The sequence below is a fragment of the Heterocephalus glaber genome, unplaced genomic scaffold, assembly GCF_053883595.1.
Source record: "Heterocephalus glaber isolate CG9 unplaced genomic scaffold, H.glaber_assembly_v1.0 deba00000943, whole genome shotgun sequence".
Classification (NCBI taxonomy): Eukaryota; Metazoa; Chordata; class Mammalia; order Rodentia; family Bathyergidae; genus Heterocephalus; species Heterocephalus glaber.
Window position 1 is genome coordinate 902,886 of NW_028258175.1, and position 24,663 is coordinate 927,548.

The 24,663-nt window shown below is 53.2% G+C and overlaps 1 protein-coding gene and 1 long non-coding RNA gene across 8 annotated transcripts; one reads left to right on the forward strand and one right to left on the reverse strand.

Moving 5' to 3' along the window:
• Positions 1 to 40: 40 nt before the first annotated feature.
• On the reverse strand, positions 41 to 19,005 carry Fbxl19 (F-box and leucine rich repeat protein 19). Of its 7 annotated transcripts, none has more exons than XM_087208774.1 (11): positions 18,634 to 19,005; positions 17,183 to 17,383; positions 15,568 to 15,711; positions 15,360 to 15,446; positions 15,051 to 15,269; positions 14,515 to 14,547; positions 12,760 to 13,271; positions 6,439 to 6,602; positions 6,003 to 6,164; positions 1,856 to 2,074; positions 41 to 1,426 (listed from the first exon to the last, which is right to left on the reverse strand). In XM_087208774.1, exons 2-11 carry the CDS (start codon positions 17,357 to 17,359, stop codon positions 1,248 to 1,250), a joined length of 1,896 nt encoding a protein of 631 aa, XP_087064900.1. In that variant the 5' UTR covers positions 17,360 to 17,383; positions 18,634 to 19,005; the 3' UTR covers positions 41 to 1,247. The 7 variants fall into 7 exon arrangements, 6 of the variants coding, with proteins under 6 accessions (XP_087064900.1, XP_004856253.1, XP_087064899.1 ...); XM_004856196.4 differs by having other exon boundaries at positions 14,386 to 14,547; XR_002386620.2 differs by lacking the exon at positions 41 to 1,426 and adding an exon at positions 2,480 to 2,640 and having other exon boundaries at positions 1,939 to 2,074; positions 14,386 to 14,547; positions 18,634 to 18,768.
• Positions 19,006 to 19,855: 850 nt separating this feature from the next.
• LOC147828615 (uncharacterized) lies at positions 19,856 to 22,196 on the forward strand. The gene is made up of 2 exons (XR_015450352.1): positions 19,856 to 20,976; positions 21,275 to 22,196. It is a non-coding gene; the product is annotated as an uncharacterized LOC147828615 (long non-coding RNA).
• Positions 22,197 to 24,663: the final 2,467 nt, after the last annotated feature.

Here is a 24,663-nt window from a genome sequence, read left to right on the forward strand (position 1 = left end):
GGTCACCTCCAAGAGCCGCACCACACACACACTCGGCGGCCCCGGCTGGAAGTTTGTGTTTTATAGCAAACCATTTTGTACAGACCTGGGACCCAGGGGCCCAACCCGGCAGGGTAAGCCCTAGCCCTCAGCGGGCGGCCTCCTCAAACCTTCCGCCGTCCCCGGGCCCCTCCCCTCCAGCCTTTGGTCCGCCCAGCCCCTCCCCCCACCCTCGCGCCTCCCAGTTACCTGAGGTATGTGGATAGATCCCCCCATGGTACAACCCGGCTCCCCCCAAGCCCAGGCTGGGGGGCGGGACCTGGCCCCGACCTCCCCACCCCCTCAATGGAGTAAGGGGTGGGAAAGCCAAGAGTCTGTCACTAAGTTCCCATGGCAACTGAGGGGCCATTTCCAGCCTTAGCACTGGCATAGGGAGGTGTCCATTGGCTGCTGTTTCCACGGCAACCAGCACTGACAGGTCCCTGGGCAAATGGGTTACATGTTTCTGTGACGATGAAAACGTGGGAAGAGCCAAGCTGGAGGAGTCCCATCTTCCCCATCCTTGGGCTGCCACACCCCATCCCCAACTCAAGTCAGGAGGGGTACGCTGCTCCAGAGCGCGCCGGGGTGGCACGGTCCAAACTAGGCGCCCACCGGTCCAGTCAGTCCACGCTGGTCTCGCCTCATCCCACTCCGGCTCCCCCAGGTCCGAGGTCCCCCGGTTCAAGTAACACTTCAGTACGGATGAATGTTCAAGTATTGTGCGGAGAGGCGGGCGGGGCTGGGTACCCCTCGAACTCCCCTGGGCCGCGAGCTCAACAGCAGGTAGGCCCGCACCCACCCCCCGCGATAGCTGCCGTTTTCAGTGACGTCCAAGGAGTCAAGGCGGGGAAGAAGGGGTGGCCCCGCTGGGCTCCTGCCCCTCCCCCAAGGACGCCAGAGCCCCTGCTCCTCTGCCTCCCCTCCGCCCACCCCCCAAGTATCTGGTCTTTGCTTCCTGCCCCCCTCCACCTCCCGGCCCGCGCCCCTCTCCCATCTCCCTCCCGAAGACTTGCACTGTAACCCCCCCGCCCACCATCCCATTGGCTCAGCTCCCCAGGGGACGGAAGAGAAGCGGGTGGGGGGGGTGGAGGCCCCCGGAGATCAGTGCAGGGGGAGAGGCGCTCGGTCGGGGGGTGGGGGGTGGGGTGACCTGGCCTCCCAGCCGGGGTGCACGAAGGCCCGGGGTCCAGGCTCCTGACGAGTCCTGGGGGAGGGCGGGCACCCAACTAGCTGTCCTTGAGAAGCAGCTTCTCCTCTGGGCAGCGGAAGGGGCCAGGGGGCCCAGCGGCTGCCAGCCGGGCACAAGCTTCAGGTGAGAGCTGGCGGCAGGAGCGCAGGTCTAGGCGGCGGAGACGTGGGCAGCGGCGGAAGAGCGGGAGGCAGTGGTCGGTGAGGCGGTGGCAACCTGCGGAGGGCCAGGGGCAGTGGAGACCAGGTAGGTGAGTAGGCAGCTGACTCTGGGGGCCGGCCATGGCCTTCTGCCTGCTCCCTGCTCCCCCAGACTAGACCGAGGCACCGCCCCAGGAGGGCTGCACTGTGACCCTCCCTGTCCCCTTCCTCCGCATGCCCTATGGATCGCGAAACCACCAAACCACCACGCTGAGTCCACCTAGGCCAAGCAGCACTACTTCCCCTCCCCTCCTGTTTGCCTCCCACTATAGATACAGAGTGTGGGGCTCAGCCATTAGCTGCCCACGAGCTATGGTTCCACCTGGTCCCAACTTCCCGTAATACTCTTTTTCTTCCTTTCTGCTTCATCTCCCACCGCTCTCCCCGGCTTCCGACCCTACGCTGTGCCGTCGAGGCAGACCAACAACCAGGCTTGCAATCTTACCGGCAAGATTGAGGTGGACCAGGGTCTCTCGGAGCGGGGAAGTGGGAGCTGTGAGGAGGTGGACGCTGGGGTCTCCAACATGGGCACAGTGGCTCAGATCCAGGGCGCTCAGCTGGGGTGCATGGCGTAGCAGGAGCCGCAGGGAGGCGTCTGTCAGCTCCAGGCCCGCCAGGCGCAGCTCGGCCACCCCCTGCAGCCGCCCGCGGCTCTCCGTTTGCCCTGGGCAGACAGAGGAAGCGATGAGCACTCCTGGCCACTCCCATGCTGCACCCAGGCCACTGTGTCTCCCACTCATGATCCTCCTCAGCACCCCCAAACCTGCTCCTGCAATATAGGAGCCTCAAGTGGCTGTGTTCTCTAAATGGTTTGCTCTTCTCCCCGCTCCCACACCACCTGTCCACGGCTCTCACCACCTCAGGAGACTCAGAATTTGGACTATTCCTCACACTTCCATCCCTTCCCTGTACCCCCTTAGTATCTGGCGTATTACACATATTCTTTCATACTACTCTTCCTCTCCCCCCATGGGAATGTGAAGTCCATGAGGGCAGGACTTTTTCTACACTGCTCCAGCCCTAACAACTGAGAAAGAGCAGGGTGTCTACCGTATTTTCATCTACTCACCCAACACGTGAACCCCTACAGGGAGCCACCCCACGCTCCACTTCCTCGGCTCCATGGTTAGTAAAGTCACCATCTGGAGCTCTCCGGTCCCCTTGGTCACCTCTAGGTCCACAACACCTTTCCGAACTGCTCCCGTCTTTTCACTCCTTCCAGTCTCTTTCCTGGCACTCAGAGGGAGCTTGTTTCAAATACAAATGGGGCAATGCCTCTCCTCCACTAGAAACTAACAAGAGCAACTCAAAGAAATCCAGTCTCCTCAGCAGAACATTCCATTTCCCATCGGGTCTCATCCCTGCCTCAGCTCCTAACTCCTCTCCCTCACCCCTACACAGTGAGACCACAGCCCATGAGTGACTCTGCAAGCGACGGCCTATGGCCACTGTGCCCAGCTTTCAGGACTGAGCTCAGGTGAGCAGCTCTCTGCCTCCTCCTGAACCCAAGGCACAGTCTGCACTCTGCCTTTCTCCTCTGCCCTGGGAGGCTGGTCTCTGGCCCCAACCCAGAGTTGTAACAGTGGCTACTGCAAACCCTTAGGGTTGGGTCTTCTTTTTATTTATTTATTAATTTTGGGACAGGGTCTCACTATGTAGTTCAGGCTGGCCTTGAACTAACGGTGATCCTGCTTCAGCCTCCCGAGTGCTGGGACTACAGGTGTGCGCTGCCAAACCTGGCAGGGTTTGGTTTTCTGAAAAGTTCTCCTAATATTGATGCCACTGGGCCAGAGAACAAACTGTAAGAACACCAGCCTTGGGAGACAAGTTCTCTGATCATCATCCCTGTTAATGGACAAGAAAATTGAGGCTGTGTCATAAGGCCTTCTGTCCAAGGTCATGCAATTAAGAAATAAGGGAGCCAGGAGACCCAGGCCTGGTGACTGCCCCCAACTCCCCCAACGGGGGGTGGAACTCAGGACCCTGCGCTTGCCGGGCAGGCATGGCACCACTGAGCTACATCCCCGGCCCTGCATCCAAACTCTTACCACAAGGTTACCTGCCTGCCTGACAGCAGCCCGGCCCTGACAAGCTCCATCGGATGTCAGATTCACGAAAACTGCCTTCAAGCGTTTTATAGAATCTGCACAGCACTAAAATTTCCTTAAATAACTGTTAGACGTGGCAGCACTGGACCCCCAGCCCACCTGGTGAGCACTGCCTATAGCAGGCCCACTAGTGCCTCTCCCTGACTCCCTGCTCCAGACATCTCTTCTGTTACCTAACAGGCCACCTGTGTGTGCTCAACTTGGCACACCCTAGATCAGCGGTGGCAAGCCTATGGCACTGCCATCACTGCCCTAGATTCTACTCCCCCTTCTTGGTAATAGGAGCTGAGAACCTGAAGAGGGGAACATTAACAGATTCCCTTAACCTTGACCACAGCTAAAGGCCATTAGAGCAAAGAGAGGTCACTTCTGGCTTGGCCATGGGGAGTGGGCATCAGTGAGGAAGTGGTGGCACCTGAGCTGGGCCTTCAAGGGTTTACAGTGTACCAGTGTGGGAGAATACACCAGGCAGAGGGCAAAAGCCAGGAAGTAGAATTTTAAGTCTTGCTATGGGATCCTGCTGGAGGCCAGGGAGTCAGGAGAGCAAAGGTGGGTGTGAAGCCCTATTTGCACAACAGGGCTGAGGGACAGGAAAGCTCCTTTTTGCAAGCTCCAGACAAAGGGCTTGAACTGAACTGAGACAACAGGCGAAGAGGTGCTGGTGTAGCCCACTGGCGCTCCAATCCCGAGCACATCACCCTCCTATCTTTCTGGCTCAGTCCAGTTCCAGTAAGAGTGGAGAACAGGTGAGCACTCAGGCCTGGCTCCGCCTAGGCGGCTTGCGGCTGACAATAATCACTCAGCCTGGGCCAGGGATTTAGCTCAGTAGTTCCGAGGCAGGTGCCTCGAAAGCACAAGGTCCCGAGTTTGATCCCCGATACCAAAAAAAACACAAAATAATCACTCAACCACTTGCTCAGTCAACTGGGTCTCAGCACCGTATTTAGAAAATGGGAAGAATCCTGGATCCCTACTCCCCTTCAAGGGCCGCTGTGAAAGGCAGTGGGGCAAGAAGAAGGGACCAGAAAAAGGGAGCTGTGAGAAGGAGGATCCTTTCATTCTCTTTATTTCAGGGCCCAGTAAATGCCCTTTGGGAAATCTCTCAAGCTGATCTCTCCCATCCTGACTGTCTACTTGTTCACTCAATTCTTCCTTTCAAGATATTTACTGAGCACAACACTAAGTAAGGTGCTGGGGTGAGCAGACAGTCCTTGCCTGACCGAGGAGCCTCGTGGGGAGGAAACTGATCTTCATCAGGCCCCTCCCACCTGCAGTGATATGTCAGGAGGAAGGGGTGGGGCCTTCTAGGAAGGGGCATTTATGCTGAGGCCTGACAGGTTTTGATGTCCATTAGACAGAGGGGAGGAAGATGCAAAGAGGAAAGGGGCAAGGCCTTAGGCTACAAGGCAGAGAGAGAGTCAGTGGGAGCCAGACCATACTAGGTTTCATCAACTGGGCTAAAAATACTGGTCTTTTGAGTGGATAAAGAAGATGTGAGCCGGGGACTTAGCTCAGTGGCACCGCACCAGCCTCGCAAGCACAATCCCAGGTACCAAAAAACAAGAAAAAACAAAAAAACAAAAAAAAGAAGGGCCTTTACTATTTTCCAAAATAAAAGAAATACAGTAAAAAAAAATGTAATTTTTATACAACGGAACACTACTCTGCCATAAAGAAAGATGAGCTTCAGACATTTCTAGCTAAATGGCCGCACCTTGAGAACATATTCTTAATTACAGTAAGTCAGACGCACGTGTTTAAACACCGCATTGTTTCTCTGGTGCGAGAAACTGAAAGTGGAAATGAGGACTGAGATGCATAATGATGTTGGGCAATGGGAAGAAAGTGTCCAAATGGGAAGGGGAACAAGGAGGAGGGAGGGGGACAGGAAGGAAGGGACAAGGAAAAAAGTGAAAATAGAAGGAAAAAATGGAAACAAAGCTTCTGTGCATAGGGAGGGGAGGGGGCCTGAGGGGGGAATGGGATAAAATTTATTTAAAAAAAAATACTGGTCTTTATCCAAGGAGTACTAGGGACAATGGCAGTTTAGAGCACTAGGGTGGACATGGGCAGGGATGCCCTCCTGGATGATGAAAAGACTGAGAGCTAGAGAGGACTGTAGCTGGTATCCCATCTCCTGGCTTCGTGTGGCCTCAATGCCCATCCCTCCGCCTCCGGATGAGCCCCAAGCTCCTCAGGCCTCTGCTCCCAGCACCCTCTTCTGCCAACACAGGCCGCCTGCCCCACCAATCTGCTCATACCATGCCTCATACTCCCTGGGAAAACACCATCCTTTCAAGACTCAGTTCAAAGCGCACACCACATGAATGAATGAACAAACAGTACCAGGAAGGGCCTCCCTATTCAACTCATGTGCTCTTCCCTTCTTCCAATCCTTCGACATCCAGCACGAGTCATGAGAGGCCTCAAAGGACTTTACCCCATCTTTCCAACTTGTTCCACAGATGAGCACAGAGGCCCCACCTGGTTTGGTGTCTGGTGGAGGCAACAGCAGCTCTCGGAGCTGGGAGTCCTTAACATCCTCAATCCAGCGCAGGTCCAGGAGCCGCAGGGCTGGCAGTGGGGCTGAGCCCAGGGCAGAGACAGAGAGCCAGGAGCAGCCGGAGAGCACCAACTCCTGCAGGCCTGGTGTGTGTGGGGAGTCAGAAAGCAATACTTTAAGTCCCCAACTTAAAAGGATTCGAGCTGCAAAGTTTTACAGATATGAATGGACCTCACTTTGGGGTTTTTTTTGCTTTACATTGTATATCTGTGTCAAAGGTGTACAGGACTCTCTTTGTCAGACTTATGAAAAAATCCAACTTACGAATGTTCTCCCAGAATGGAACTCATAAGTCAGGGACTCCATCCGAGGCCCGTCCCTGCCCCTACCCTATCCTGACTCAGCACCCCACCCTACCTTGCAGTCGGTTCAGAAGCCACATGAGCTGCTTCTTGGAGACACCTGTCCAGCTGAGGTCCAGGGCACGGGGCTGGCGGCGAACCACCCCACTGAGCATGGGTGGTGTCAGTGACTTCCGCCGGCTCAGGTCCATTCGAGGCCACAGACGCTTGTCGTAGCACCTGCCAGCCACAGGGAGGAGACAGAGACAACCTCAGCTCCTGGGGAAACCACAATTCCCACACTCCCCACAGTTCACACAGTTCTTTCCTGGCATTGAGAAGCTCCAGGCTGGGGCCAAGAGCACTGGGTTTGGGACCCAACTCCATCACTGACTGGATGCAAGACCCTGGGCAAGTCTATTCCTCTCCCTGAGCCTCAAAGGTCTCCTTTATAAAACAAAAATAATAACCCAGACTGCCCCATAAAGGTGCAGTAAGATCAAATGAGGTAATTACACATTGCAGGCCTTAAAGGGGCCTATAAAGAGTTTTGCCAAATAACTACACAAACACCAGCACACAATTTGATCTGATGCCAAAGGGATCTGTGGCCAGCCCCCAGCTCCCTGCTTCTGGGCTCCTTGATTTCCGTCACAACTTAAGGTGCCTCACAGACAGGTCTCATCTCCTCTACTAATCTCCGCCACCTCGACAGCCAGTGCCCAATGCTGGACTCACAGCCCTGATATGTTCTTTCTGTGTTCCTCCAATTAGAATGTAAACTCCACAAGGGTAGATTTGGCTTTTTTCCCTTCTGCATGTTCAATATCCAAACACTACCGGGTGCAAAATACAGGTTATTTGTTGCACATTTCCGAAGAGAATGAATTAAGCCAGTGTAAACTGCTTAAAGCTTCCACTGAGCACTCCCCTTGACAATTCCTTTGCAGCTTTGCATTTACTCACTCAATGTTTATTTATGGAGGGCCTGGTAGGTCCCAGGTACTGAAGCTACAAAAAGAAATGAGGTGTGAACAAAGTTAAACAGCTTTGCTAACTCCAGCACGCCCAAAGCCTCAACCAGTCTAATACTCTGTGAAAGAGAGGGTTTCCCATACTTACTTCACCATGGAACCCTCTCCACCTCTCCTACGGTGGCCAGCATTAGTATTAACATTCTACAGCACGCTAAAGTACAGAACTGTCTTCTAGTTCTGTGTAGTCAGGAGACTCTCACTGAACTAAATGAGCTGTCAGAGCCAACAAGTGGGGCCTAGGAAGACCTATATTCCCTCCCTCAGGCTCCTCAAGAGTCTAAAGGACTTTCCCATTCAGCCCTGGGCTGGAGCAGAGATGTCCAAACTCCACTCATTTGCTCTCCTCTTATCTGCAGAACATGAAATTTACTTTCAAATCATCTACTCTTCACTTAAAACCAGTTGGGTTGTTTTCCTTTTTTTTGGTACCAGGGATCGAACTCAAGACCTTGAACTTGCAAGGGAGGCACGGTGCCACTGAGCTACATCCCGGCCCAAGCAGTTATTATTTTGAAAATGGACAGGAGTAAGCCATGAGTTTGAGTCACTTAAAACTGCCAACCAGCCACACAGTGGTGGTGCACGCCTGTGATCACAGCGCTTGGGAGGCTGAGGCAGGAGGATTGTCACAAGTTCAAGGCCAGCCTGGGCTACATAGTGAGACCTTGTCTCAAAAAAACCAAATAAAGGGCCGGGGATTTAGCTCAGTGGTTCCACCGCCTGCTTCGCAAGTGCAAGGTCCCGTGTACAATCCCTGGTACAAACAACAACAACAACAAAAGAATAAAAAAACGCCAGGTAGCTAGGCAAGGTAGCATGCACTCGTAGTCCCAGCTACTCAGGAACCATGAGGCAGGAACCATGAGTTTGGGCCAGATTGGGTACACATGAAGACTGACGCAAAAACAAAAACTGCCAGGCACACTCCAGCGCCCTTATGCGACATTTTAGTGACTACTAGATGTATACACCAAGGCTTCAGTCTGAATAAAACCCCTCTGCTACTCACTCTCCTGTCCCTTCCTAACACGTCCCACCCCATCCCCACTACTCTCCTCTCTCCTCCTGATTCCCTGCACTCAATGAACATTTGCAAATCTTTCCAATTTTAAGAATGAAAAGGAAAGCCAGGCACAGTAGCGGATGCCTATAATCCCAGCACTCTGGAGGCTGAGGCAGGAGGCCTGCTCCAAGTTCGAGGCCAGCCTGTGCTACATAGTGAGTTCAAGGTCAGCCTGAACTACATATGAAGACACTGTCTCAAAAATAAAAAAGAATGAAGGGTAGAGGAAAAAACTCGATCTCAACCTGGCCTCTATTCCTTTTCTCTTTCCATTTAGTGAACTCCTGCTTGATGCAAACCCTCTCTCTGCCCCGACTGAGCCCTCAGCCCTTGGCTCATATGCTACCACTTCCTCGAAGCCCTCCTGGATTATCTTTACCTGGGAGGGAACCTCTCTCCTGGAAGAGACTATCGAGTCCCTAATTGTGTTTTTGGACCATACTCCACAAAAGCCAGGCCAAACCATCTGCCTGCCTACAGACAAGCAATGCTGTCTGGGGCCAACACATTCTGGCACACACAGTGCCGCTGCTGAAAAGGCCATCGGGGCTCAGCTCAGTGCCTCTGCTCTGCAAGTCTCCCCGAGCCCGTGTGCTCTCTGTGCTACTGCAGCTGGGCCTAGGACACCGGGGTTAGACATTAGCAGCAGCCAATAATCATTGAAAGGTCCACTGATAACAAGTGTCCAGCTTCACTGCCTGACAGAGAGCAGGTAAAGATGGCAGGGTTGTTGCTATTCAAGTAGTAAAGACACAATTTAAGGTAACTGAGGCAGAAAGAGATACAGGAAGAATCAACTCAAGGACCAGGACAGGAAGCATCCTGGGAGATGGGGCCTGAGCCGTGAGGAGAGCAGCTGCCATGCCATTATTCCAGCAAGGAGGAGGAGGAGGAGGAGGAAGGGTGGAGACTGTGTCCAGGTGCACGACAGTCTAGAGAGAGCTCCGGGAACCTGAGGCAGCAGGAACCAAGGGCAGCTCATTCTCCTGACTAAAGCATGAATGATGAGTTCTCCAAGGCTTACTACAGGCCAGGTACTGTTCTTTAAGCATTTAGCCCCATAACAGCCCAAGAAGACCATTTCACCTTTTTTCTTCTTCTCCCATATACTTTCAAACATCCCTAGATTACTTATGATACCCAATATAAATGCTACATAAATAATGAGTACTGTTGAGAGAAACCACCAAAAAAGATCTGTTTATGTTCAATACAGATGCCTAGTGTTCTATCACTATGCTACACCCCCAGCCCTTTACACCACCCCACCCGCATACCAGGGATCAAACTCAGGACCTTACACTTTCAAGGCAGGCGGGGGAACCACTGAGCTAAATCCCGGGCCCCATTTTTTTTTTTTCTTTTGGTACCGGGGATCAAACTTGGTACCTTGCACTTGTGAGGCAGGCACCGGAACCACTGAGCTAAATCCCCAGCCCGTCCTACATTTTATTTTGAGACAGGGTCTCACTAAATTACCCAGGCTTGGCCAACTTCAACTTGCAATACTCCTGGTTCAGCCTCCTGAGTCCTGAGTTGAGTATTTTTAATCTATAGTGGTGGCAGATGTAGAACCCATGGATGTGGAGGGCCAACTGTATTTACTTGATGCAGATTAAATGAGGTGATTCCTGCAAAACACTTAGCACAGTGCCTGCCTGAAGGGTACAAAACACTCAATAATTAAGGGCAAGGCAGAGCAGGACCTACAGGGATCAGAGTATGGGACAAGTCAGGAGCTTTTGCCAGGTTGGCCATAGTAACAGGTGCAGTGAGGCAGGGCTTGGGTTGAGAACTCTAAGAAAGGGAATGGCTTGGATGCTGTGATATGTGAACCCCCATGTTGGGCTATGGGGGTAACTGGAAATCTCCACTGAGTTTTAGCCTAGGAGCTGGATGGGAGCAGTGGTCTTCCCCAGGCTTGGGGATCAGAGGAATGGGTTCCAGGGGAAAATGAAGAGCTCAGGTTTGACCTCTGAAAGGCAGGTGGGGCAGTCAGATGATGCAGGAACAGCACCTGGAGCTGCTGATCCAGTGCTCAAGAGAAAGATATATGTGGGGGAGTTTTCAGCCTAGAGGTAGCAGCTTTATGGAGAGAGGATAGGCAGGATTATCAGTGTTTGTAAGTTAGAGAAAGAACAACCCAAGAATTAGAGGAGATCAAGGATAGAGATGTGTTGTAAACAGGGGAAAGGGTGGGTGAGCAGCAGTAGATACTGGTGAGGGGTCATGGGAGATCAAGGTGCAGGAGGTGGGAGTGAATTTTGCTACAAAAAGGTCTTGGGAGTAAATGGGACCAAAGCCAGACTGCACGGACTTCAGCCTCACTTCTTTTGAGTTCCAGCTCTCTGCCCAGACCAGCTACTCCTTAGTAGCTGCAGGACCTTGAACAAATGTTTTGCTTTTTTTCCTTTTTGAGACAGGGTCTTACTATGTAGCCCAGGCTGGTCTTGAACTCATACTGACCTGCCTGCCTCAGCCTCTCAAGTGCTGGCACTACAGGCATGTGCCACAGACCAGGCACCACTATTTTTTTTTTTGGGTACCAGAGATGGAACTCGGGTCCTTGCACTTTTGCAGCAGGTGGCAAAACCACTGAGCTAAATCCCTGGCCCCCGCCACCACTATATTAAAACGACCCCAAACTACAAATGAGAAAACTAGGGTCTTTCGAGGCTTAGCCATAGAGATCACAACTGATGAAACTTATAGGTGCCAGGTTCCAGGGCTCATGCTGGAAACCACTGTGCGGTCCAGCCTCTCTGTTTTGTTCACAGGTCTCTCTCTGAGGCAGAAATTAGGTCCTTTTTAGTTCGGGGTCCCACATGCCAAGTTCAGAGCTGGCCTTGAAGGGGGCTCACAAACATTGTCTCAATTAATACATGAGGAAGGTAGTAATCCCCAGCAACTTCTGTAACTATCTGCTTCTATACTGCAGACTGACTGGAAGCACTTCAATGGCACAGATCTATGTTCCAAGGGCTGGAAGGCTGACTTTCAATCCGTACTTGTAGCTGAATGAATAACAATGACCACAGTTAAGGCCCTGAACATTTTCTACTTCCCATGTAGCCTAACCAGGTCTTTATGTGCCCCAGCTCACAAAATCACTATGGAGTGACAGCTTTGATTATTCTGGGTTTACAGATAAAGAAACTGAGGCATGGGGAAGTTAAGGAGCCAACCCAGGGCATACAGCTCCTCAGAGGAAGAACAAGAGTCTTCCACAAGCAATCTGCCTCCAGAACTTGCACTCTAGTCCCCTGGGCTCTGAAGAGATCAGCAAGCAAGCTCTAGGCCTCTAGCGCTGGTCCCCAAAAGAGGGCTGGAGTTAGGGTTCAGCCACTACCTTGTACTGTGGTTTCAGGCGTCCCTTGTTCCCTCACAGGGCTGTTATCATGAGGAACAAATCAGCTAACATCTGTGAGGTGCTCAACAGGAAGCTTAATCCACAGTGAGCATAGGCAAAGAGCTTGGATTTTCTCATTTAACATTTCCTGAGCATCTACGCTCCTCTTTGTCCTGTGCTAAGGACATCAAGAGCAGACAGACATAGTATCCATGCCCTGAAAACAGGTAATGGAATGAAGGCCTGTGTGTGCTCGGGTAGAGGAAAAGAGTGCAGAGAGAGTTTCTGTAATCCCGTTGGGGGCAGGGTCAGAGAGAAAGACAAGAGGTTTGGGAGGATGACAGACATTTCTGAACAAGGTCCAGGAGGCAGTGTGGGTGTGGGGCAGGGGCTACCCCAGTAAAGGACTTTCCCACATGAAAAGCGATCAATAGTCAGACTGTCCTCAGAAGAGGGAGCATGAAAAGTGAGAAAAAATGTTACAGCACACATCACAACATTTAACAGTATGCGTGGCACATACTAACCACTCAATATAAACAGCTGATATTAAGGGGAAGGATTCTGGAGCCAGAGAGCTTAGGTTCAAGGTTCTGGACTGGGGATTTAGTTCAGTGGTGCCATGAATGCCTCATAAATGCAAGGTCCCAAGTTCAATCCCCAGTAGCAGAAAAAAAAAATTTCGGTTTCTGCCACTTTCCTTTCCACATGACTTTGGGCCTCAGCTTCATCTCAAATGAGGGACTAACATCCTCCTCACAAAGTTGCTGTGAGGGTTATGGGAGTTCATAAACAGAAAGCAGCCTGTGCACAGTAAATATGAAAGCATACACTACGATATGCACTGTAGAAGCACAAGCCCCACAGAGGATTAGATACCTGTCGCAGGTCCCACAGCCAAGTGAGAAGTGTGTCAGCAATGGAACTCAGGCCTGTCCAGCCACTTACCAGCGGCTCCAAGTCCGGCAGACTCGCATGCAGACACACAGCTCTCGGGGCCCAAGGTGCTGGAAGACACGAAGCCAGGCAGCCCGGGGCAGAGGGTGGTCGGATCCAGCAGCCAAAGGCAGTGTGTCAGGCTCAGGGCTCCGAGGGGGGGGGCGTACCACGTGCCGCTCCAGCTGTGGGGGCCGGGGTGGTGGAGCCGGGCCCAGGGGCCAGCTGAGCAGGGGTCCCCCACTGCCAGGGCGCACGGCCCGCCGCCCCCCACGGTTCTCCTTCTCGCCAGAGCTGCCCCGGGCTGGCCGTCGCCCATTCCGGGCCTCGCCAGGGGCCTCATCCTCACTCAGCGATGTGCCTGATGAGTCTGAGTCGGAGTCTGAGTCCGAAGAGGAAGAAGAAGTGTCAGGCACCCGCTCCAGCAGCTGGCACATTCGCTTGAATCGTTCTAGCTTCTCCCTCTGGGGTGATGGGGATGGCACCACTGGGCCCTCAGCAGAGGCCAAAGGTGGCTTTGGTTTCTGCAAAGAGACAGGTTGAGGCTGTTCGAGGGTCTAGGACACACTTTCCTAACCCCTTACCCATGAGGAGTCACCAGGGGAAGAACAGCCCAAGGGACAGTCCTGAGTTCCACACTGCTCCCAGTGTGAGACCCTGGCCATCTCTGGACTTCAGTTTCCTTATCTGGACGAGGAAGGTGTCAATGCCAAGGATTTAGAGGCTTATGGCTTTTGATGACGTGTGAATGTCCCAAAGCAGAAAGGTACAGAGAAGAGTTTTGAGTGCTGGCCTGCCCATCAATTGATTGGCCCTGAGAAGCCCCTGCTGCACCAGCTATGACATGCAAGGCTACACCCCACAGTTCTGAATGTCTACTAAACAACATGAGAGTAACATGATCATCTGGCCCTGTGTGGAGCATGAACTCTCACTGACTCATTAAGTTCTCAAAGTGAACTAAAATACTGGCTATGTGAGCTACTCTTTTTAGACATGGGAAACCGAGACTCCAAGAGACTGCATGAATTGTCCAAGTTAAAAATTGGCAAATGGTAGAGAGCAGGGTTTGAACACAACAATCAGGTAAACCCTTGCATTTAGTGAGTGCAAAGTAGTATCTGAATTCTGTCCTGTGTGGCACTGGGCAATACTCTTAACCTCTCTGGGTCTCATTCCTCTTGAATCCAGGTAAACGTTATAGTTTACAAAGTTCATTTACTTTCATGATCCCATTAGATTTATACAGTGCTCTGGGATAGGTAGGTCATGGTGTGCAGCTTCATCTCCATTTTACAGATGAGGAAATGGAGGCTCAGAACCACTGAGAAGCTGCCAAGATCAAGCGAAACAGTAGCTGGGCAGGAATTTGAACTCAGCTCTTTCCCCTTTAAAGCTTGGAGAGATGAAGCAAATGGGGGAGAAGACATCTTAGGTGTTCTTGGGAGGTGAGAGATTCTTGCAGCCTGGACTCAACCCACTCTCCCACCCAACTCTGCCCAGGGGTCCAGACACCCACAGGGAGTCACACGGGGCTGGGACAGGACAAGGGGAGCAGGAAGGGTCAGAGCTTAATAACCATGGTGGAGGGTGGGGTCAGGGAAGGTAGGAGGGGGTGGGAGGAGGTCCCTGGCACACCTCCCAGTTCTCGGGAGGGAGCCCAGGGTGGCAGGACGAGAATGCCTGGCTCGGATTCAGAACCCTGGGGGGCAGAAGGCCTGGGCCGCCTGGGTCCGATCCTCGGAGGAGGCAGGCGTCTCCACCCACCTTCTTCAGGTGCCTCTCTCTGCCTCCTTTCACCTACCAGAGCAAGAGGGAGATATGGGGGAAGGGACAGACCCCATTAGGCCCCCAATGCCTGCAAAACTAAGGTCCACGCCCTCCTAAGACTACAAATCCCAGAAGCCCCCATCCCAGGGTGAACGCTGAGCATGCTCACCTTACAATCAGTGTCTTGGCTTACTGAGCATGCTCTCATCTTCTCTTTCTTCGCCCTCAGGCTCTTTCCAACCCCTCCCTCCTCTGTAGCAGTTTGAGCACGCTCTCTCTTTCCTCCCTAACCCACCCAGGCAGGGCTCCCAAGGCTTCCTGGTCGGTACCAGTTCCCCCTCACCTGTATTTCTTCACAGGAAGCATGCTCTACCTCTGAACTACTGAACTACATTTCCCAACATCTCCTCCTTGGAGGAACTCAAGGAGGCTGTTTCCCAGGCCCACCCACAACAGAAAAATAAAGGGGAGGGCAGAACTACAGCTCCCAGAATCCCTTAGGCTGGACCTAGTGAGCATGTCCCATGGCTCACCTTTTTTCTTGGGGTGGGGGGCTCATTCCCTGCCTCCCTCTCCTTTCGTTTGGGGGGCCCAGGCACGTCCTCAGGCGGGGGGCCAGCAGGTAGAGGGCCCTTGCGCCTGGGTGGAGGCGGCGGAAGTGGCGGCTCCTCCGTCAGCTTCCATCCACTCCCAAGGCTGGCACCCTCCTCACCGTTGTCAGCCCTGCGGCGGCCTGGCCCCTCACCTGAATCCTGGGGAAAGGGAAGCCGGGGGTGAGGCTTGTATACCTCCCCAATCCCCTACCTGCCCAGAAGGCAGCACTCAGCCCAGCTCTGCCCTACCTTGCTGGTTCGGCCTTCCTGGGTACAGCGAGGGCACTCCCAGCAGTTGGGGATCTCCGCATTGATGACGCCCTCAGCCTTCCCCATCTGTAGGCAAGAGGATAGGGAGTGGATGGAGGGTCCTGGTAGTCCCAGGGGGATGTGGCCCACCCCCTTGCTCCCTGACAGTCGGCCCCAGCCCAGACTCCAGGGTCCCCACAGCTATCACCTTCAGGCAGCCAGGGTGGACGATCTCGTTGCAGATTGTACACTCCATGAGGCTCAAACCAAATTTCTCTTCCTCTCCCTCCACTGTGTCCTCCTTCCCAGCCTCCCCACACAAGAGGCACACAGCTGTGTGTGGGAGCACGGGCTGTTGGGGGAGAGGGTACATCAGGGACCCCAAAAGCAAACAACAGGGGAAGGACTTCCTTCTGGGGACCCCGGCCAGCTTCTTGAGATTCAGAACCCATACGCAAAGCTGAGTGAAATCTTGAATTTGTTTCTTTTGGCAGTATGACCTCCCAGCCACTGATTGAACCTCAAGTCTGTTTCTGCATCTGTAAAATGGCGCTAAGAATCTCCCTTATAAGGCTGTTGTAAGGACAAGATAATGTGTGAAAGACACTTGATACATAGTTGTTATTATCACTGCTGTGATTGTTACAGCTGGATCCAAGGCCAGTGTGACCCTGAAATTATAGCTGGCTTTAGGGAGAGGCAAATATGACAATAATATTCAGAGAAAGCTGGGGAAGATGCAGCAGCAGCTTGGGGGCGATCCTGACGAGCAGCCTAAGGGTGGCTCTGATCCTACAGTGAACCTGAGAACACTAAAGGCAGCTGCCTAATCCTGGGGGAAATGGGTGCAGTCTTCAAACAATGAGACTTTGGGGAAGACAATGGTGATACTGCATCACAGGAGAGATGAAGGTTGTGAGACAGGAGCAAGGAAAGAGCAGGTAGGAAGAGAAGAGATTAGCAAGTGAAGCAAGGGGTCAGGAGACCGAGGAAGAGAGGTACTGTGGGGTGAAAAGTCCAAGCCAGGAAAGAGTGGCAGGAGGAAGAGAGGGAGGTGGTGGTGTGGGAGGGGGATGCAGGATGCAGCTGGCTCCTCAGGGCTGTCAGAGCCTGGGGCCACTCTCAGAAGCCTGGGGCCTCTCAAAAGCTGGGAAGGCAGGGAGGAAGCTCACGTTTCCCTCATACCTACTCTGTGCTGGCCTTGTGGTATTTGTTTAATCTTTACAACTTAGCAAAGGAAATATTTTATTTTATTATTATTTTTTTGGTACTGGGGATCGAACTCAGGTCCTTGCGCTTGGGCAGCAGGTGGCGAAACCACTGAGGTAAATCCCCAGCCCAAGGAAATATTTTAAAAAGAAGGTACCTGGGGTTCAAAATGACCTGCTCAAGGTCAAACAAAGAGGGAGCCTGGTCTCAAATTCAAGACTACCCTGATGGGGAAGGATGAGGCCAGAGAAAGGCAAGAGGTCTTCCTAGGAGACAGGTCTGGGAACAGACTTTTCACGCATAAGTAACTGGGGAGCAAGAGCAGGGGCTGAGCCTTCCACAGGCCTGTGCTTCTGACAGCTGGAGAGAGGAAAGGCAGGGGCTGGGTCAGGTCCTTCCGTGCACCTTAACACTGCCCCCCAACTTGGAGATAAGAGGAAAAATGGACATTTAAACAGACCAGCAACCGAATACAGGAAGTGAGTGAATAAACAGCAACTCTGGGAAGCAGTCACCAGCCACCCCAAAAGGCACACGTGCCAGTGTGAAAGATGTTCTGGGGAAGTGGGCCCAGAGCTTCAAAGGGGCCCAACAGTGGCGGGGGCAGAACTCACAGCAGTGCACTGCCGGAGCAGGCACGACTGCTTCATGCGCCCGGGCCCCCCGAACTTCTTCATGTCTCGGCAGAAGTGGCAGTCCCCGCACTCAGTTCGCACACAGGCCCGGCAGCGACGGCAGCGGGTTCGGCGTCGGCGCGCTCCGGCCCCCGGCCCCCGGCTGCTCGACGACATTGGGGGCGTCAGCAACGCCGAGGGCTGTGGGTAGATGGTGGCAGGGTTAAATGGGCCCACTGGGGCCCTGGCCTGGGAGATTACTGGCAGCTCAGCCCCAACCCTGGGCAGTCCAAGCTTGCCCTCCTACCTAGGGGGACAAGGAGGTCATCCCTCCCATGTGTGTTTCTGTGTTGGGGTGGGGACCACTCTCGATTCAAGGTCTCTCCCTCTTTTAGCAGCTTACCCAGTTTCTCAGAGAGCCATCAGAACTGGCTTCCCAACCTCACTCCTCCTCTACCACTTCCTCAGTGCCCCTTCCCTAGCTCAGGATAAAGGGTTACTGGGGCCACTCCCCCGACATTCCCAAGCTCAAGCTCTTTGCAAAAGCCAGAGGCTCCCTGTCTAGCGTTATGTCAGAGAGGTTCCAACTCTTCCCATTACCCAAATGTAGAACACTCCAGACTCTCACCAATCTAAAATTCCCCAGATTCACCTCCAAGACTCCAAATTCGTAAGCAGAAGCACCAGACCTTTTCTCTCTCTCTCCTTTCTCCTTCTCATAGGTAACAGCCATCCAATCTTTTTCTCCCAGATTTCAGCATCCTCGTCAGACCCAATGGGATCCTCACCCTCATCCCTAATGACCCACTCTGCCCCTCCAACTTCCCAAGACTGACACCTCTGAGATGTTTCTTCAGAATCCCTCTTCAGGCCAGGATCTCAACTCCTCTGTTCCTCACAGAGTCCCCTCACATCCTCTAGGATCCCTCACGTCAACCTGGGCAATCTCCCAGATTCCCTGGGATTCTAGAATCCAGCCTGATGTCTCCACAGAACTCAGGATGGGCTCCGTCTTAGATTCCCCCAGCTTCCCAGGCTGCTTTCCATACCTAATTGTCTGGAATCCCTGGGGCTCCCCTCCCCATGGAAACCAGATCCTCCAAGATCCCACAGGGACTCAGCAGGCCTGGAGGGTCTCTTCCCAGTCAGTCTTACCCCAGATTCCCCTTTCCAGGGACCTATCCACCGGGGTAAGGGACCCTCCAGCGGTCCGGGGGGAGGGGCCTAGAGGGCGGCGACCGCAGGGGGCAGGTAGAGGGGTCTGTAAGGGGAAGCAGGGTCTGGGGAGGAAGGCCAGTTCCCCGGGCTGAGAGGTTAGAGGAAGGAGAGCTGGAGGAGTTTGGAGCAGAGGGAGGGTGAGGCCAGGGGCGAAGGTAGAGAGGCTGGGCTGAGGATGAATGGGAGTGGGAGCTGCCCGGGTCTGGGGGTGAGGAGGAGCCGCATGAACCCACCTCACACGTGTCCCGGGAGCCATCTCTCCCTTCTCGGCAGCTCCCGGCGGGTCGGCGGCCATCGGCAGCGGGGGGGCCGGGCGGCGCGGGGCGCGGAACGCTCAGAACGCCGGGGTCCACGGCCCCCCGAGGGCGCTCGGCCCCTCCCTCCGGTGGAGGCCGGGACGGCGGCGAGTGGAGATGGGGGGCGCCGGGGGCGAGGCCCTCCCACGGGCTGCGGCGCGGCCCTTCCAGGGGGAGGTCCTCCTCTGGGGGGCTCAGTCCCTCAGCCCCCCCAGGCCAACGGGGGCTCCCCGGGCGCAGGGTGCTCAGCTTCTGCCCGGCCCCGCTCAGTCCCGGGTCCGAATCCCAGCTCCCCTCCCCCCGCCCCGTCCCGCCTCTCCCGGAGCCCCCGGCCCTTTAACTGGCCCCTTCCCGGTTCCCACTGCCCAGGGGTCCAGGGACTGGCCTGCGCCCCCCACCGTTTCCGGGGTTCAAGCCCCGCCCACCGCCGGTTCCCGGGGAGGGGGGGGTCGCTGTAACCTGCCCCCCTCCCCTGGGCCCGCCCCTGGACTGCGCCCCCTGCTCTACGGCGACCGGGCGAGCGGAGGGGGCGAAGGAAGCCGCTCGGCCCCGCCCCCCAGCCAGCGCGCGCCCCCGCCCTCCCCCTCCCCCAGCGCGCGACCCTCTGAAGCTAGGAATTTAAATAAAATTTGAATAAACCCCCTCCTCGAGCGGGAGCGTGGGAGGAAGGGAGCGTGGGGCAGGGAAGGACAGGGGGCAGCCGGGGGGTCTCAGCCCCCCTGGTCCCACGGCCCCGCGCTGCTCCGGCCCGGGGCCCTGGCCGCCTCTCTCATCCCTGCTCAGCTCTTCCTCCTTCCTCCTCTCTCGCCCTCCCTCCTTCCCTCCCTCCCTCCCCCTCGCCTCCTCCTCCCCCTCTACTCCCTCCTTCTCCCAGAGGAACCGCCCCCTGCCCCGGCCTCCCGCCACCTCCTCGCTTTCCAGGATGAACGCGCGCGCGAAGCACGCCGAGAGTTGTAGTTCTGCGGGCGCCGGCGCTACTGCGGAAACAAGGGCGCGCCGGGCCGGCGGGCACTACAAACAAGATGGCGAGGCGCGCAGACCCGGGCGCCGAGGACGCCGGGAGTGTTAGTCCGGCTGGCCCGAGGCGCCCCGCTGCCGAGCATAGAAAAGGAGCGGGAGCGAGGACTACAAACAAGATGGCCTCCCCCCCACCCCCACCCCGACCTCCTTCCCAGGCGCTCACGCGCCCTCCTATCCACAACCCTCCGCGTGTGTAGTACCTGACGGGAGTCGCAGTCCATCTGCTGCCTTCCCGCTGCCATTTCTACTCGTCAGGAACAATGGAAAGGTGAAAAGGAAAGAGGACTACAAACAAGATGGCGGAAGAGGGGCGTACACCTGACTAGCCGTCGAGCTCATGAGGTGCGTTGGGAATAGTAGTTTTCTAGCCGTCTACTGTTCCTTAAGAATGGCGGGACCAGGAGAATAAAGAGACTACCGTAAAGATGGCAGGCTCCCTGGCCTCTCCTGGGCGCCTCATTCAACCACCTTGGGTGCCTCGCCCGCCTCTCAAAATCCCGCACCCGGCGGCGCAAAGCCCGACGGGAGTTGCAGTCTTCCCGCCGCCTCAGCGCCTCAGCGGAGACAATGGCCGGGAGGGCCGGGGCGGGGACTGCAGCAAGATGGTGGCCAGAGGAAAGGGGCGGCGACTTGGGAATTGTAGTCCGGGCGCTACGGCATTCCCTGCGGAAACGCGGAGAAGGACTACAACAGAGATGGTGGCCGCCACTCGCCCTGTGCGCCAGCGCCTGCTGGGGGACGTAGTCCCTCCTGAGCGCTGCGGGAGAGCACGTGGGCTGCAGAAACGGGCACCGCGGACGAGCCGCACTGCGAGCCGCCGGAAGCGGAAGTCTCTCCGCGCCACCTTTCTGGACGGCCTGTAGGGAAATGTAGTCCCAAGCGGGCACTCGCCAGTGAAGGAGAACTGGTGTCACCAGCGGGCATCAGTGCGGGAGAGGGAGAAGTGCCCGGGACCTGTGTGGTGAGGATTTCATATTCGAGGGAAGTCCCTTAAAGGAAAGCGACATTAATCAGTACTGACGCGACCAGGGAGACGCAGCTGTCGCCGAGAAGTGCACTCACGCCGTGGACGCTTGGAAAGCTGCGGCATCTCCCACACGATGCTTGTTCCCCCTCGTACTTTACGGGTCGTGAGGGCCCCAGAGGAGACGCTGCGGTCATAGACACATCCCTGCCCCGCCCTGGGAAGTCACCAAACCTCGGTTTTCTCACCTGAAAAATGGGGCTGATGACACCCACCTGGAAGCAGAGTCGGGAATGGTAATTGCTCGCCCAAGTTCCCAGCTTTGGTACGGGGCACGTGACGGTAGTTACTTTTTCACGGTCTCTTCCACCCCAGCCTTTCTGGGAGCCCGGACAGAGTTAGCTTTTGTGAAAAGAAACTGCCAGGCAAGCTACCCCCCGTCTTGAGCTGCCCCCAGCCCTTCTTATGTGGGTCATCCGCCTCCACTACCGAACGCTGCTCCCAGGGGGCGCACCATCTCCATTTGACTGAGCTCTTGCAAACTGGCCAAATTCCCCAACCTGAAGTTACAGGCGCTGCCTCTTGCCCTTCCAGATTTCCAGTCCGCTGCCCTGGACCCTCAGCTGGCAACGCGAATGGAAGTGCTCCTCACCACGGTGCTATCTTACTTGGCTTCTTCCTGCTCCGCTGGGAAAGCTGCTCGCTGTTGACCCCTCGCCAGCCCCTCTCCTTCCCTCTCCTGTGTTTGGGGGCCCTGCGGAATATTTGGTGGGTGTGGTTTCTCTGTCAGGAAGTTACCTCTGGCCAGTGTAGTGTGAAGTCCCTAGTTGGCAGGGCTGAGGTCCGTATAGCTCACACGATCAGAAGTCAGGAAATCCTTGGCTTCCAGAGAATTCTGTCTCCTTGTTCTCACTGCTGTAGCTTGCAGGGTTGCGTTAGGGGTTTCTCAAGAATTGTTTCCTGGGCCTGTTGTACTCTACTCCACTTCCCATCTAACCTCTCCAACCAGTTAATTGTTGCTTTCAGGTCCCTATGTATTTATTTATTTATTTTATTTTATTTTTTTGGTACCGGGGATCGAACTCGGGTCCTTCCGCTTGCTCAGCAGGCAGCGAAACCTCTGAGCTAAATCCTCGGGCCCTCAGGTCCCTGTTTAAATGCGTCTGTCCCGACATGTAAATACCAAATAGCTTCTCTGGTGTGAGAAACTGAAAGTGTAAATAAGAATCAAAATGTGTAACAGATAATGTGAAACAGGAAGAAAAGGTCTAAAGGGGAGGAGGAAGTGGGGGGGTAGGGGAAAGGAAAGAAGGGAAAGGAAAAAATTTGAGAAAAGGAAAAAATGGAAACACAGTCTTTGTAAATAGGGAGGGGTGGAGGGGTTGAAGGGAAGGGAGGGGAATGGGGAAAAAATAAGAACCAAGATGTATCATGTAAAGGTACAAATTCCCAATGATGAATGTCATTATATTATATACCTAAAATGCACCAATAAACTTAAGGAAAAAAAAATAAATGCTTCTGTCCCAAGGAAGGTTTCTTGTAATTCCCAGCTGAGGCTCATGTATTATTGTCTGTTCCAATAACTTGTAAGCTTTATAAGGCATCCATCTCACATGTTACCAAGTGATCACATCTGTGTCTTTCGATGTCCCATGTGATCCTTATAAAAATCCTACAAGGTTGAATTCCATTGTATAGAGGCAGAGAACTTGGGCACCTCAACTATACACAACGGATAAGTGACAGAACTAGAATGCATTCTGCAGAATTCAGAGCCTTTGCTCAGAACTACAACGTTCAGAGACTGGTAAGTCCAGCCACCTGTGTTTGATTTTTGGTTTGGGGGGAGGGGTTTATCTGTTTGTTTGAGATGTTCTCACTAGTCCAGGCTGGCCTCCAGCCATATGTGTTTAGCATAGCAACAAAAACAATTTCTCATGGAAAAATGAATTTGATTGTCATTTTCTCTTGGAAAATCCTTAAATATAGTAATACTGGATCTGTATTTCTCGAACAAGAAACACCTGGAGCAGTTCAGTGGCTCGCCCTGTTGGACAAGATATACACTTCCTACATCTCACAGTCTTCACTTGGCTTTCTTCCTCTTAATGTAACCATGGTGAGCCCAACTCCATCACCTGAGGCACTCAGAATAAACCTATTGAGAGTCCAAACACTTTCTTATACTCATAGGTGGGTGGGAAGGAGGATGGTAGAATAAGGCTGCAAATAAAGAAAAACTTTTACTCTTCACTTTAAAATCTTTGTCATCTGGGCCGGGGATTTAGCTCAGTGGTTCCGTCGCCTGCCTCGCAAGCTCAAGGACCCAAATTCAATTCCCGGTAACCCCCCCAAAAAATTTTTATCATGAGCAGACATTATTTGTATACTTAAAATGTGAGTTGAAAAATACTATCATATAGCCACATTCACATTGCAATATACAAACAACAGACCTCAGACATAAGTAAACTCAGGGAATATAACACCAATGAGCCCCAATCAGTTCTTTTTTCTTTCTAGAAAAAAGTTATTTGGAACTGGGCTTGGTGCTGCACAGCTACAATCCCAGCTATCTGGGAGGGAGGAGGGTCACTTGAGCCCAAGAGTTAGAGGCCAGCCTTGCCAACACAGATGATACATAGATAGATAGATTTTTCTAGAGCCTTGTTCATCTTATTTGTTATTTCCCCTGTTACCACTTCAGAGAGTCCAGGTGAGTGGTTTTTGGATTATTCCAACTCATTGCCCCCTGAATTTGCCTTTGCTAAGCTGGAAGTCGGGGGAGGGGGGGATTGCATCTTGTTTAGGTGTCTTCTCATTTTCTTTCTTTTTTTTTTTTTTAAAGCTTAATTGCTGGGTTGATACTATAAATTGCTTATGGCAAGTAGCTTTAATGCCAGTATTCCAAACCCTTAGGAAATGACTACTTCTCAGAGGTGTCTTCCAGACATAGCTGGCTTTTGGGTTTTTCAGTCTGATGCAAGATCCTATTTCTTTAATTTATTGAGGATGAGAAGTTTCTCCCTCCTTGGCCCAGTCGCTGATTCTTTGGGACTGCCCTATAGTTTTGTTTTTTTGTTTGTTTGTTTTTTCGGTACTGGGAATCAAACTCAGGACGTTGTGCTTGTTTCGAGGCAGGCGTGGTGCCACTGAGCTAAATCCCTGGCCCCTGTTTTTGTTTTCTTTTAAGACCCTTAGACATTCTCAGTCTTGATATACCAGGAAGAACAACTGATTAGCACAATTATGTCACCTTGGCTAAAGTAGTACAATCAGCAATAACAATAGGATCAAATACAGCCTATAAAATGACAAACTGTGGTAACTATTAATTTGCCACTTTTAATCATCTGAACTAGATTTGTGGTTATATAACAAAATCTAAGGGCCGGGGATTTAGCTCAGTGGTTTCACCGCCTGCTGTCCAAGCACAAGGACCCGAGTTCGATCCCTGGTACCAAAAAAAAAAAACAAAAAAAATCTAAAACAAACCAGAAAATAGCATGCAATAAATAAGCCCTTAATACATTGATTTTATCCTTCAGGGAGAAGATTTAAGAGGGGTTATGGGGAAAAGATAGAGAGAAGAAAAGGAAGAGATTAGAAGCAATGCTGGAGGACCAAGGAGGATTGTACAAACATTGGGAAACTGGTGAAGAAGACAGGAGGGAAAAAGAAAAGAAGAAACAAGAACAGATCAACACAACAACAAAAAACAGAAACCATGTTCAAACAATCAAGAAAAAAAATAAAACAAATCAAGAACAAGAACTAGAAAAGAGGGGAAAAGAAAGAAAAAAGAAAAGGAAAAAGAAAAAAACAGTCCAATTCAAGATGTGTCTCTGCTGTCACTGGTAGACAATGTGGGTAGATGGTCCAGTGCTGAACTGATTAATCCCAGCAACCCAGCCATAGCTTTACAGTGGGGTAGTGGATAATCCCAGCCAGCCAGCACCTTTAGTTCCACTGAAGTTCAG

Excerpts from the sequence above, each read along its gene's own strand:
- Fbxl19 (XM_004856196.4), bottom strand. The coding sequence starts at position 17,359 with ATGTCGTCGAGCAGCCGGGGGCCGGGGGCCGGAGCGCGCCGACGCCGA. Across the intron at positions 6,603-12,759 it reads TGCCGGACTTGGAGCCGCTG|GTGCTACGACAAGCGTCTGT; the intron begins GTAAGTGGCTGG and ends TGTGGCTGGCAG. Across the intron at positions 6,165-6,438 it reads GCTTCTGAACCGACTGCAAG|GCCTGCAGGAGTTGGTGCTC; the intron begins GTAGGGTGGGGT and ends CACACACACCAG.